The sequence below is a fragment of the Molossus molossus genome, unplaced genomic scaffold (assembly GCF_014108415.1).
Source record: "Molossus molossus isolate mMolMol1 unplaced genomic scaffold, mMolMol1.p scaffold_m16_p_14, whole genome shotgun sequence".
NCBI lineage: Eukaryota > Metazoa > Chordata > Mammalia > Chiroptera > Molossidae > Molossus > Molossus molossus.
This window is the reverse complement of record NW_023425349.1, coordinates 67,030,439-67,044,990: the sequence shown is the minus strand read 5'-3', so window position 1 is coordinate 67,044,990 and position 14,552 is coordinate 67,030,439. Positions and strand designations below refer to the sequence as shown.

Here is a 14,552-nt window from a genome sequence, read left to right as displayed (position 1 = left end):
CCCACTGGGAGCCGCTGAAAAAAAGCAAGAGACTCTGAGAAGTTCTAGCCAGGTGAACCGCTTGGAAGCTCATGTGAGACACCCGACTGAGATAACTGTTTAAAAAAGGGAAAACTGACACTTGAGTTTTAACCAGAAAAAGCAGGAAGACTAGTATGTAAACAAGTAAGAGCCAGAAAACAGGATAATGTATTTCTAAGGAGAGTGCAAATAACTCTGTAGTCTAAAGAAAAGAGAAGGATGAAAATTTAAGAAGTAGGTTGATAATAGATGATTAAGCTAAGGAAATTAAACTTTATCCGAAAAGCTATGAGAAGCTATAAAATCCTGGAACAGTCTCCATGCTTTAGTAAACAGGTGGGAGAATCAGAAACATGAAGACTACCAAGGGTTGGTTGGAGCACCATCCTGTGCACCGAAAGGTTGCCAGCTCAATTCCTGGTCAGGGCATATACCTAGGTTGTGGGTTTGATCCCTAGTCAGGTGCATTCAGGAAACAACCAATTGATGCCTCTCTCTCTCTCCCCTCCACCACCCCCGACCTCTCCATTCCTCTCTCTCTAAAATCAATAAAAACATTTTTTTTAAACTGCCAAGGGCCCTGGCCAGTTTGGCTCAGCAGTTAGAGCGACAACCCTGAGGTTAGAACGTCGGCCCTCAGATTGAAGGATCCGGGTTCAATTCCCAATCAAGGACACAGACCTAGGTTGCAGGTTTGATCCCTGGCCCTGGTTGAGGTCATGCAGGAGGCAACCAGTAGATGTTTCTGTTTCTCTTTCTCTCTCTCCCTCTCCTCCCTCCCTCCCTCCCTCCCTTCCTTGCACTCTATCTAAAAATCAATGGAAAATATCCTCAGGTGAGGATTAACAACAGCAAAACAACTGCCAATGGTACCTGCCAGAGTTACAGGAAGTGGAGATGGAATGAGGGGAGCAAATGGAAATTACAAAGGTTAATTCCATATTCTTTCCAAAATCAATTCCTTGAGCTCAATTAGAGGAAAAAAGAAAAATTATAGAAAATCTAAGGTAAAAGAGGCACACTAGTCATAGCTACACAGTAAAAATAAAACAACCTAATCAGGTTCCCAGTGGCTGCCTATTTACATAGTCACAGATCTCAAAGTTTCAGGCAGAAGTGTTTTTGCAACAAAAATTACTCTGTTGAAAAAAAAAATTGAAAAGAAATATTTGCTCATGATACTTTAAATATTTCAAAATAATAGTCAACATCATTGGTCAAAATCAAATGAATTGATGAAGAACAAACAATAAGCTCATTGTGGAAAAGATTAATTAATTTTAGTGCATGACAGATCACAAACTCCTCTAACGTGTTCTTCCACCTCCACAAACCATCAGGTTAAAGCTAAAGCATTTTAGAGAGACAACCAGAAACTAGTAGTCCGAAGACACATTACCAAAAATATCCCACTTCTCTCTTTAAAGAGGAAAACCAGAACCCACTAGAATTTATATATATTATTGTTGACTTTATTAAAAAATAGAACTGAGATTCCTGACTTACACAGCCAGTTTTCATTTTAGGTTACCTTGTAGAAGTAGTGGCAATGTAATAAAGTAATTTTTGAAGATCTTTATGTCAAATTTCTATCATTTTTAGTAATTACATATTAAAAACTGCTGATTAATATTAAGCATTACCACTTTGGATGATTTCATGAGGCTCATATGATTTCTATTTTAAGAAAGAGATGCCATTCACAACTGCTAAAATAATAAAAATAAAACAAAGAATACATGTGAAGTCTGTTTATAAATAAAAATAAACAACCTGTTGTTTATTTAACAACCATCTGTTATCTTAAATCATTCTTGGTTTAAGTAATTATAATCAAGATACCAAGTATCAATGTTTATTTAAAAAATCAACCAGGTCAGCCCAGCTGGTGTGGCTTAGTGGTTGAGCATCGACCCATGCACCAAGAGGTCGCAGGTTTGATTCCTGGTCAGGGTACATGCGGGGATGGGGTGAGAGAGCCAACTGATGTTCTCTCTCACTGATTTTTTTTTTTTTTCCATACATGCTCCTTGCGGTAACCGAACCCGGGACTCTATGGTCCGCAGGCTGACGCTCCAACCGCTGAGCCAAACCGGCCAGGGCTCTCACTGATATTTCTATCTCTCTCCCTCTCTCTTCCTTTTTCTCTAAAATCAATAAAGGAAAAAAAAAATTAAAAAAAAAAAAAAAAAAAAAAAGCAACCAGGTAAGTATCAATTAGATAACTAGGATTAGCAAAGTGGGATAGGTGAATTAATAATAAAATAATAAAATTAAATTTTTTAATTTTTAAAGCTCTTATTGACAAATATTATGAGAATTGTGTTCATTTCTTAACAGTTACATTTCTGCATCCCTGGCATCTCCACTGAATCCAGAATCACAGATCTGATTGCCCGGTAGCCATCTCCAGTTAGATACCTCACAGCCACCTCAAGCTAAAGTATCCAGTTAAAAGTGAATACTTTTAACTCTTTTAACACTTAACCTCTTAAAAGTGTTCACAATAGCCTGGCTGATGTGGCTTAGTGGTTGAGTGTCGACCCATGCACCAAGGGGTCACCAGTTCAATTCCCAGTCAGGGCACATGCCCAGGTTATGGGCCAAATCCCCAGTGGAGGGCATGCAGGGGGTGGCCAATCGATGTTCTCTCATCAATCTTTCTATCTCTCTCTCCCTCTTCCTCCCTCTCTCTAAACTCAATAAAGAAAAAAATTTTTTTAAATGTTCATAATAGTCCTCTTTATATCAGTAAATGGCACCAACATCCACCAAATTATTTGAGTCAAAAACTTCAGTCAGTCTTAACTCCTCCTCCTTTCACCTTAGCCTCTGCATTCCCAAATCAAAGCCGTCAGCGAGCACAGCACACATCCTGTCCACCTCCCTGCTGCCGCCCCAGTTCCAGCAGTTCCCGCTCTCATCACCACTAGCACTCATGCCCATTTAAATGCTGTGTCAGGTTCTGTCGGCCCGATCCTGTTGCTTAACCTCTCTTTCTTTACTGAACCAAGGTTCTCCACTCAGGTCACAACACTCCACGTGCCTTCCTTCTCCTGTAAAGACTTCACCTTCTCCCCTGATCCTCAACTTAGAAAAGGAGAGAACAATCTGCTTTTTTATTTTCCAGCCATGAACCTCACCACAACTTTTCACAATGTAGCCACATTCTCTAGCACCCCCAGGTCCTTTTCCTTTCCACTCCCCTAATGTTATTCAAATTCTAACAATCTTCAGAGCCCATACCAGGGTCACACACTTACCTTGACCATCTCTCAACTTAAACTATGCAAGCATTTAATTCCTACACTGCTACTTACTTACATCATGTGTGTTTATCTATTCTCCCTCAAATGCAATAGAGTGCTAGTTTCTAGAGGCCAGGAATTATTTACTGAAATGCTCTATATATACCCTATAGGTATTGAATAAATACTGAACAAATTAAATAATCCTTTATAAAATGTCCCCTGGTGCTGAGCTCATAAAAGTCACTGAATAAATACCCAATGAATAAAAAGCTTTACAAATGTAAAAAGAAAAATATAATTGAAAAAGATATAGTTTCCGAATATAATTTGGAACTTATCGACATGTCAGAATTCTGTTTTAAATTAATTCTGATAGTCCACAAGGACCTTCAGAGGTACTGCATTATTTACAGTGAATTATTCTTGAAGAACAAAGCTTTTTTGATGGTAAGGCTAGAAACAGCTATAAGAGCAAATTTTCCTTTAAAAAAAAAAAAAATCCTATGTTCTTTACCCAAGGAGATTAAAGGCCAATATTTTTAAAGCAAACATAAGGAACGTCGTCTTCAAATGGGACAAAAGCATTCCTGGTACTAAAATCCTCCTTAGTGGGTTTAATTTCAAAAATATTATTCCAAAGTTCCCCCCTCCCCAAAATGTCTTATCTTACAAAATATTTTTTAAAACTGAAAATATAGAATGGATATCCTTTACACAGATTTCTTTGTTATATCAAAAGTACTTTATAATTTCACTAGTTTTCGTTTACTTTCTGACAAACTCAAAGTGCACCCAAAATGGGGGGAGAAGACAGTTTCTTTCCTTAATGAATCACACACTTACTTCCTGAAATATACGAGCTTTGAGGGCTGCCTTATTGGCTTACAGCACTCCATGAAATTTGAGACTTAGAGCCAGAAATTAGACACTTCCCTAGGGAGTAAAACTCTTTTTTTTATCACTCTTACTTGCTGAGTTTTTATTCTTTTTATTGGCAAAAAGACAAATTGCAAACTGGACATTCAATGACACATAGACATGAAAGGACTTCATTTAAAATGTCTTGTTATAAGTTATATATCTTGTCTTTTTATACACTGACAATAATTCAAAATAGAATAAACATAAATTCATCTGTGTTTCCTATGATGTAAATGTTTCTCTGTTAACGTACATTTTGTGGGGAAATTGGAACCCTCATGCATTGCTGGGGGGAATGTAAAATTGTGTCAGCTGATTTTGAAAACAGTATGGCAGTTCCTCAGAAAGTTCATTATAGATTTAACCATATGACCTACCAATTCCATTATCTTATATATATATACATATACTTTAACCCCACAATGATTATTTACTTAACTTAAAAACACTATCTTCATTTTGTAAATTTAGCATGTCAAAAATAATATGTACCCCAAAATGTTATGTGCCTGTGTTTACTCTTTTGTATGTAAGGCAAAACAAATTATAAAATGCTCTTTGTAAAGCCAACCCCTCAAAAGAACAAAGTTCTCCTTATCATTAGACTGGGAATAAATGTGTCAATACAGGCAAGATTTGCTGATTGTGAACAGATACTATTTCAGACTGTTGGAAAGTAAGCATTACCTCTAAGTTCTGATCTGTCTCATGTCTCCCTTTCTTCTGGTTTTTCAGATCCCAGGTTGGCTCCAGTCTCCTTTATGAAGCCTTCAAATTTTGATTACCTCCTCTTCTAAGTTTATAGCATTCTTTTAGCAATTAGTATATACAGCCTTATGACAAACCTTGTATTATTTAATGTTTCATGTTTATTTAATACCTTCCCCAACTAATTTGGATACTTATTGGGGAAAAAATTAAGTATTATACCTCTTAGTACCACAGCATGAAACACAGTTACTATATATCTGGTATGTAATATGTAAAGTATTTTTAATATTAACTACATTATGTAAAAGTCATTTTGATATTCTTACTTATACAAGTAATTTTGCAATAAAGTATACTAAAAAAAATTCAGAATCTCAGGGAAAAAAAGAAGTCTTGGAGAAATAAAGAGATAAAAGGAACTACCATTTATAAATAGCTGACAATGCGAAACTCGTTAGCATTTTCATACATTATCATGTTTAATTTTTTATTTTTTTATTTTTTTATTTTGCATTTATGTTGAGAAAGAGCGGGAGGGAGAGAGAGAAATATTGATGCCAGAGAGACACATCGAGTGGTCGCCACCCACACAACCCCAACCAGGGCCGGGGAAAAACTGCAACCAAGGTACATGCCCTTAGCAGGAACCAAACCTGGGCCTCTGGTCCGCAGGCCAATGCTCTAACCGCTGAGCCAAACCGGCCAGGGCTATCATATTTAATTATTAATTAATCAAGAATCACTCAGAAATGTAAGTTCAAGAAATATGAAAATGAGTTGTCACTAGACTTATTTTCAGATATTACTTTATATAGAAAAATCACATATATTTCAAAAAAAAGTGTAGTATGATGCAAAAAGGACAGAAAGATAAAGATGAAGATAATGTATAAAGAGCACATTATATTCACTTTGTAATTTTTAAATGCCAACCAAAGTGCTAAACAGTTTACATCTGTTATCTCCATTCTAGGCCTGTTCCTAGAACTTCCTCGCTATACAAATAAGTGGTATCAGTTCTCTGAACCTCAGTTTCCACATCTGTAAAGTGGAAATGGTGCTTACATGACCTAGTTCTCATGGTTGCTGCAAGGCTCCACTACAGAAGGCATGCAAGCGCGTTGAAGAAAATCTATGAAACATTACACAAATTGAACAAATAGCATCACTATTAAAAACACAATTTCTAAAGCAATTATTTGAAAAGCAGGCAGAGGGCTTTCCAATATTTCATCAGAGGTTCACACTCACACCAATTCGCAGTCCATCAAAACATGGTGTGACAGGATTATGTCTATGTCCCCATTTCAGGCAGGCATGTATACCTACCATCTCCAACAATATAAACAAGCTGCACTATATCTCTGAATAGTTTTGGAATTCCATTAAAAGTTTCAACATCTAATAACAGTTTTATGACTAATCCAGAGTTCTTGCCAAAAGTACTCTTAACACCATGATATAAGAGGAATAAAATGCAATATAGTAAAATGAATCTGAATTTCTCTGGTTTTAGTTCTCCATTCTAAACTCACTTGGTATTACTAAAATGTCAAACAATAAACATTTACATGTTTACATATAAATAATGTTTACAATAAACATTACATCAAGGCTTAATTCTAGAAAGGAAGTTCTTATTCCAGTAATTTCATCTTTTCAGGTAGAAAAGAAATAAGAACATACATACTAAGACTGCAAAAGCAAACTTAGTACGTGGAATGTAATGAGGCACTGAGCCCAGATGTTTCAGCAGGCATAGATGCTTCAGATACATTTACATGATGGCTCCAAAAGTACTGAAATTCAAGAATTACCCAACCATGTGGCTAGCACATTTTACCTAATGCTACAAACATGCTGTGATGCTAAAACCAAACTTCCTGTTCTACAAGTTTCATCTATCTAATAGCATTTCTACTAATTGTTTTAAAGCTTACACATTCAAACATCTTGCAAATAACTCTACTACATTTTTTCAGATAAAAGCAGTTTGCATCCAAAAACTTTTTATTTAACTAGCTGTCTTTTACTAACCACTTCTTTACAATACCAAAAATTAAACACAGGGCTCTATAGATAAGTCATTTCTTTTCCAGCAGATGGTCTCTATTAATGACTATGCTCATCTGACACCAAACATCCTCTACAACCCATAATCCTATACAAAAACTGTGGATGTTTTCCCTCTCATGACCTTATCAACATAATTTTCAAAAATGCATTAAGTACGCCCTGGCCGGTTTGGCTCAGCGGTTAGAGCGTCGGCCTGCGGTCCAGAGAGACCCGGGTTCGGTTCCCGCTAAGGGCACGTACCTCGGTTGCAGTTTGTCCCCGGCCCTGGTTGGTCGTGCGGGTGGCAGCCACTCGATGTGTTCCTTTCACATCGATGTTTCTCTCTCTCTCTGTTCCTCTCTCTCCCTCCCACTCTACCTGAACAAAAAATGGAAAAATGTCCTCGGGTGAGGATAAAAAATAAAAAAAATAAAAAAAATAAAAAATGCATTAAGTACTACAAAATTAAAATATTGTTATTTGCATTATAGTTTTAAGGGAAAAGTGGAAATATCAAATTCATCATAACAAAATTTCCTAAAATAAAATATATAGGTGCCATAATATATATTATAATAGCAGTTTACCAAATATAAAATTCAATTAAATTGCTGCTATGTATTCAATTATATTTTATGAAAATTCAGATATGCACATAAATAATATAGGCTATATGCCAATATACAATATGAATGTACTTTTAGGAATAATGAAAATGATACTTTTAGAGGATCAAAGCCTAGGGTATTATACATTCTTCAGAGAAAAGCCTTCAGTGAAAGCTTCTTTCAAAACATTAGCATTTGAGATGACTGACTCCCTTACTTCAGAAAATGAATTGCTATGCCTTCCTGCAGATTCAGAATAAAAGAAGTTTGAAACACAGATAGAAAATAAAATTAGAAGACTCACATGACCTGATTTCAAGACTTACTAAAAAGCTATCAAATTAGTATAGTATTGAAAGAAAGAACAAACAAATAAATAAATGGAACAGATAAGAAAGTCCAGAAATAGACTTACACAAATACAATAAATTGATTTTTGACAAAGGTGCAAATAGGGAAGGATACTCTTTTCAACAAATAGTGTAGAATAACTAGACATCCATATGCAAAAAAAAAAAAAAAAAATGCACACCAACCCATACCTCACACCTTTATAAAAATTAACTCAAAATAGATTATAGACCAATACGTAGAAGCTAAAATTATAAAATATCTAGAAGGAAAAAAAGAAAAATTCCTAATGACTGCATACTAAGCAGAATTCTTAGATATGACACCAAAGGCACACCCATATATAGAGAAATTGGACTTTATAAAAAAAGACATTTCTGTGCAAACATACCGCTAAGAGAACGTGAGAAAATATTTGCAGATCATACATCTGATCAATGATTTGTATCCAGTATAAACAACTCTCAAAATGCAGCAATTAGGAAACAAGCAACCCAATTAAAACTGAGCAAAATAACCATTTATAAATCAACAAACAACAAGTGCTGGAGGGATGTAGAGAAAAGGGAACCCCAGCACACTGCTGGTGGGAATGCAGGCTGGTGCAGCCACTGTGGAAAACAATATGGTATTTCCTCAAAAAATTAAAAATGGTACTGCCTTTTAACCCAGTAACCCCACTTCTAGAATATATCCTAAGAATCTGGAAACACCAATCAGGAAGAATATATGTACCTCTACGTTCATAGCAGCACTATTTACAATTGCTAAGATCTGGAAACAGCCCAAGTGCCCATCAGTAGACGAATGGATAAAAAAGCTGTAGAACATATACACAATGGAGTACTATGCGGCTGTAAAAGAAGAAGAAACTCTTACCCTTTGAGACAGCATGGATGGACCTGGAGACTGTTATGCTAAGCAAAATAAGCCAGTTAGAGAAAGACAACTATCACATGATCTCACTTATATGTGGTATCTAATGAACAAAACAAACTGACGAACAAAATAGGTCCAGAGGTATGAATGCATGGGAACAGAATAACCGAATTTAGTGGGGAGGGTGGGGGAAGGGGGCTGGGAAGAGATTAACCAAAAAACATATATGTATATATGTATATTTCGTGGACACAGACAACAGTATGGAGAAGGTCTAACGTAGGGCAGGGGTTGGGGGACAAAAAGGGAGAAAATGGGAGACATTTGTAATACTGTCAACAATTAAGAAAAAAAGAGTAGCCCTGGCCAGTTTGGCTCAGCAGTTAGAGCGTCGGCCTGTGGTCCGGAAAGACCCGGGTTCGGTTCCCGCTAAGGGCACGTACTTCGGTTGCAGTTTGTCCCCGGCCCTGGTTGGTCGTGCGGGTGGCAGCCACTCGATGTGTCCCTTCACGTCGATGTTTCTCTCTCTCTCTCCCTTCCTCTCTCTCCCTCCCACTCTATCTGTACAAAAAACGGAAAAATATCCTCGGGTGAGGATAAAAAAAAAAGAAAAAAGAAAAAAAGAGTAAAATATATGAATAGATAATTCACTAAAGAAGATATACAGTTGAAGTAAGCACATGAAAATTGTTCAACATTATTATTCATTAGGGAAAATGTAAATTAAAACCACAATGACATACGACTACACATCTATTTGGTTAAAAGAAAAAGGGAAATAATGAAACCACATGCTGACACAGATGCAGAGCAACTAGAACTCGTTCACATTGCTTATGAGAATGCAAACTGGTACAGCCACTTCAGAAAACAATTTAATAATTGTTTCTTATAAAGTTAAATAAACATTTACCATATAACCCAGAAATCAGACCCCAAGTATTTATCCAAGAGAAATGAAAACTTAGGATCACACAAAAAAATCTATCCATGAATGTTTAAAACATCTTTAGTCATAATTGCCAAAAATAAAAAATAAAAAATACATAACTAAAGGCCCTGGCCAGTGTAGCTCAGTTAGTTGAGCACCATCCCAGATTCCAGGTTCAATTACCCGTCAGGGCACATGCCTAGGTTGTGGGCTTAATCTCCAGTAAGGGGCATGCAGGAGGCAGCCAATTGATGCTTCTCTCATTGATGTTTCTCTCCCTCTCCTTTCCTGTCTTTCTAAAATCAATAAAAGCATATTTAAAAAATAAAAACCTAAAGCCCAGTGGTGTGGCTCAGTGGTTAAGCATTTACCCACGCACCCAGAGGTCACTAGTTCCATTCCTGATCAGGGCACATGTCCAGGTTGTGGGCCAAATCCCCAGTGGGGGATATAGCAGGAGGCAGCCAATCAATGTTCTCTCTCATTGATATTTCTGTCTCTCTCTCTACCTTTCCCTTCCTTTCTCTCTAAAAATCAATAAAGAAAAAAAAAATTTTTATAAAATTAAAACCTAAAGGCCCATGAGCAAGAATCTGGATAAATATTGGTATATCCATCCATACAATGAAATATCACTCAGCAGTAAAAAATAGCAAACTAGCCCTGGGTGGTTTGGCTCAGTGGTTGGAGAATCGGCCTGCGGACCAGAGAATCCAAGGTTCGGTTCCTGCTAGGGGCACATATCAAAAAAAAAAAAAAAAAAAGAGAGAGCAAACTACTAGTAAACACAACATTAATGAATCTCAAATACATTTTTCTAAGTGAAAAAAGTCAGACCCAAATGGCTACATGCTGTATGATTCCATTTATATGACATTCTGGAAAAGGAAAAACTGTAGAAATGGACAACAAACCTGTGGTTCCCATATACAGTATGGTCAATTGTTTTTTCATAAAGGTAGGGAGGAAAGGAAAGTCTCGAACAAATGGTGTGGGAACAGTAAATGCAGGGGTTGGGGGGAAAGGCTTAGGCCTCTACCGAACATCACACACAAAAATTAATTTGAGATGGATCAGAGACCTAAACATAAAAGCTAAGACTATAAAACTTCTAGAAAAAACAACAGATTTTCTTCACACCTTGGGATATAAAAAGATTACATAGCACATAAAAATAAATAACCCAAAAGAGAAAAAGATTTCTAAGTTAGACTTCATCAATATTTTAAAACTTATGATCATCAAAAGAAACACTGAAAAATAACAAGTGAGTAATTGAAAGAAAATATGTGATATATATCTATGAAAAATGATTTGTATCTAGAATATATAAAGAACTCTTACAAATTAATAATAAAAACACAGACAACCCACATTTTTAAATAGGCAGATACTTTAAGAGACATTTCATAAAATAGGATCTATGAATAGCCATTTAAGTACATGAAAATGCAAAACATCATTAATCATCAAGAAAATGTGAATTAGACCAGAGAACTTACATGCATATATGCATAACCCATGGACATAGACAACAGTGTGGTAAAGGCCTGAGGGGGACAGGAGTGGGGTGGAGGAGATCAATGGGAGGAAAATGGGGGGATATCTGTAATACTTGCAACAATAAAGACACATTTTTTTAAAAAACTAGAATGGCTAAAATTTTAAATACTGACAATATTTAAATACTCAAATGTTGCAGAGGATGTAAAACAATGGAAACTCATACACTGATGGTGGAAATATAAATACAATCATTCTGGAAAATGATTGTATTTATATTTCTTGTATTTGTAAATATACACATAGCAAGTTGACATATTTTTGTAAATATACACATCCTATGACCTATAAATTATACTTTTAACCAAGAAAAATCAGAACATATATCAACTAACACTTATACAATACCATTTGTAGCCGATTTTATTTACACTAACCCAAAACTGGAAACAAGCCAAATGAATGTCCATCAATTCACAATCTATCAAATTGTAGTGCAATTATAAAATGGAATACTACTCGAATATGAAAAGAATGAACTAATGATACACCCAACAACACAGATGAATATCAAAAACATTATGTTGAGTGAAATAAGCAAACCAGCAAAGACTATCTACTGAATGTCTCTTTTGAGAGGAAATTCAAGAACCGGTAATAAAAGTTATCTGTGCTGATACCCAACAGAACAATGATTGCCTATGGGGAGTGGAAACTGAATGGAAAGTGGACATGAGAATTTTCCAGGGTAATAAAAATATTTTTAAGTTTCAAGTGGTCATGGTAACATGGGTGTCTGCATTAATCAAAACATCAAATTGTACATATAAGAGCTGTTCACTTCACTGTATGTCAATGCTACTTCTAAAAAAATTGATTATTTAGGTCTTTTATTTCAGTAATAGAAAAGGCGGGGCATATCACAAGGCACTCTTCATAGAGTGAACAAATGGCTACTTTAATACAGTGTACTAATTCATTCAAATTCATAGAAAAAAGCGTAAGTTCGCATAAGGCCCTTAGGTTTGGAAAAACAGAAAGATCTTATTTTAAGGAATCCAAAACTGTTTACTAGAAAACAAACATATATATTCTTTTTATTAAATTATACTAGCTGATATACACATGAGTGTACCAAATAAGAGGTTAAATACTGAATCAAGCGTATGACGAATATACAACCTTCTGATTCCTAAGTCTCCTATCTTGAGAACAAGGGACCTATTATTAAATTCAATATGAAAGAAATCATATGTTATTCCTGATTGGGCAGGAATGACACTTAACAATTATAAATTATGTTGACAAAAAAAATCTGTATAGGAAAAAACATGGTTACATTAACTACCCATAACTTCTGTTCTCAATGGAATCCAACACAGAAGACATAATACATCTCACACTCAATTAGTTTGCTACAGGGTCTATAACCATAACTCTATTTCGTATACAATGTTAGGAAAAATAACAAATTTTAACTCCAAAAGAATCAAAATGATGGTTTATATAGGAACCTCTAGAAGTGGAATAAACTGGATTAAAAAAAACCTATACTAAAACTGACAATATTTTACCAAACCTCTTAATGTTTTATTTTAAAAAGGAAATACAGCCCTGCTGGTGTGGCTCAGTGGTTGAGCATCAACCCATGCATTGAGAGGTCACCAGTTCAATTCCCGGTCAGGACACATGCCCAGGTTGTGAGCTTGATCTCCAGTAGGGGCATGCAGAGGTGGCCAATTGATGTTCTCTCTCATCGATGTTTCTATCTCTCTCTCCCTCTCCCTCCCTCTCTAACAATCAATTAAAAAAATATTTTTAATAAAAAGGAAATACAATTTTAGCATTCAATTGATCAATGCATTCTGAGATATTTTAACCAGAAACCCATCTACTTCCAAACTTAAGCGAAAGACAATCCTTAATACTTACACACACACAACACATATCCATTATGTGTAAGAGTATGTGTGTGTGTGTGTGTGTGTGTGTATGTGTGTGATCACATGTATCACCTGTCCCTAACAAGTTCTATGTGGTAATCAAGAAGTTTTAACTGACTTGACAACGGTACTCTGAAATAAAGAAGGAGCATCCATTTTTTAAAGCTCGTTGTGGGAGTAGCATACCTGTGCCCTCTTCTGCACCTCCAGGAGGAGCTCTGAGTACTGCAGCTCCAGCTCCTTCTTCTGTTTGTGCCAGCAGCTCTCCTGGGCTTTGATCTGCTCTGCCACTTTGTTGAAGGTGTCCTCCTGGGTCTGCTGAAGCTCTCTCATCGTATCAGACTTGTTTTTACAGATATACTCTAGATGACTTATCTAAATGGGGAAATGCAACAAAGTATAAGCTATGTTGACATATCACCTTCTCTAAAAAACATCCACAATTTTCTAATATACTGTATTCCTTAAGATTATATAAATAATCTATGTTGAAATGAAACTAGAGAACTGATGAAACAGGAATCAGTAGGACAAATTATCATGTCTTAGCAGAAAATGGTATCATTTGTATGCTTAGATGACGCATCTTTTATTCTTCTCTTTCTAAGAAAGTTACTCATTCTAAGACCCATTTTACCGAAAAAAAAACTGAGACAAATATTCTTTCTTCTAGATCCAAAGCTCAAGCTATTCAGATATCTCAATGGAAAAAAAAAAAAAGCATTTAAATAAGATTTACAAATCTACAAACATTTTATATATAATAAAGCAACATTTTCTAACCATTTTTTATTTCACATTCAAAACACTGAAAAGAAAATCCTCATCATCTAACATGTATAAAAATTAATGATGTTTTGAAACTATAAAAATCTACTAAAACATAACACCATCTCAGAGGGTTAAAACATGAGCTCATTTTAATTATCAGTGCTTTTCAAACCCATGATACACACACTCACAGTCACGAACAGCATCTGTGCCTCACAATTTATTCCCTCATTTCCTCAGTCCCACTTCTTCTCAGTACCTATGGCAGCATTTGCCAAATAGACTAAGGTAAAATGCTCTCTCTCACCCTAAAATTGAGCCAAGATTAAAAATAAACTTTGGGCAACAGTTTTTCTTTTCATGTCTCTTAAGAGCAAATGTCATTGCAACTAAGATCTTGAAACTAGACTACATAAACATAGTCTGACCAGCTCGAGAGACCCAGGATACGAATCAGTATCTATAATGGTGACATAGGTTGGTCTGCTAAGCCATTTTGATTTTCTACAACCAAAAAATTTTTTTTGAAAGACTGAATTTCTAAGCTTGTGAATGATAAAGTGACTATAAAAGTCTACCATTTTCTCCTACAACATATACTTCTTAC

The 14,552-nt window shown here is 35.6% G+C and overlaps 1 protein-coding gene across 9 annotated transcripts in view; it reads right to left on the bottom strand.

Annotated features, from left to right (window-relative positions):
* CCDC171 (coiled-coil domain containing 171) overlaps positions 1-14,552 on the bottom strand; it is a 340,065-nt gene that overhangs the window by 169,276 nt on the left and 156,237 nt on the right. For all 9 annotated transcript variants that reach the window (XM_036260954.1, XM_036260955.1, XM_036260953.1 and 6 more), the window contains one exon: positions 13,361-13,549. In XM_036260954.1, coding sequence (XP_036116847.1) covers positions 13,361-13,549 — 189 coding nt within the window. The remainder of the gene's footprint in view (positions 1-13,360; positions 13,550-14,552) is intronic.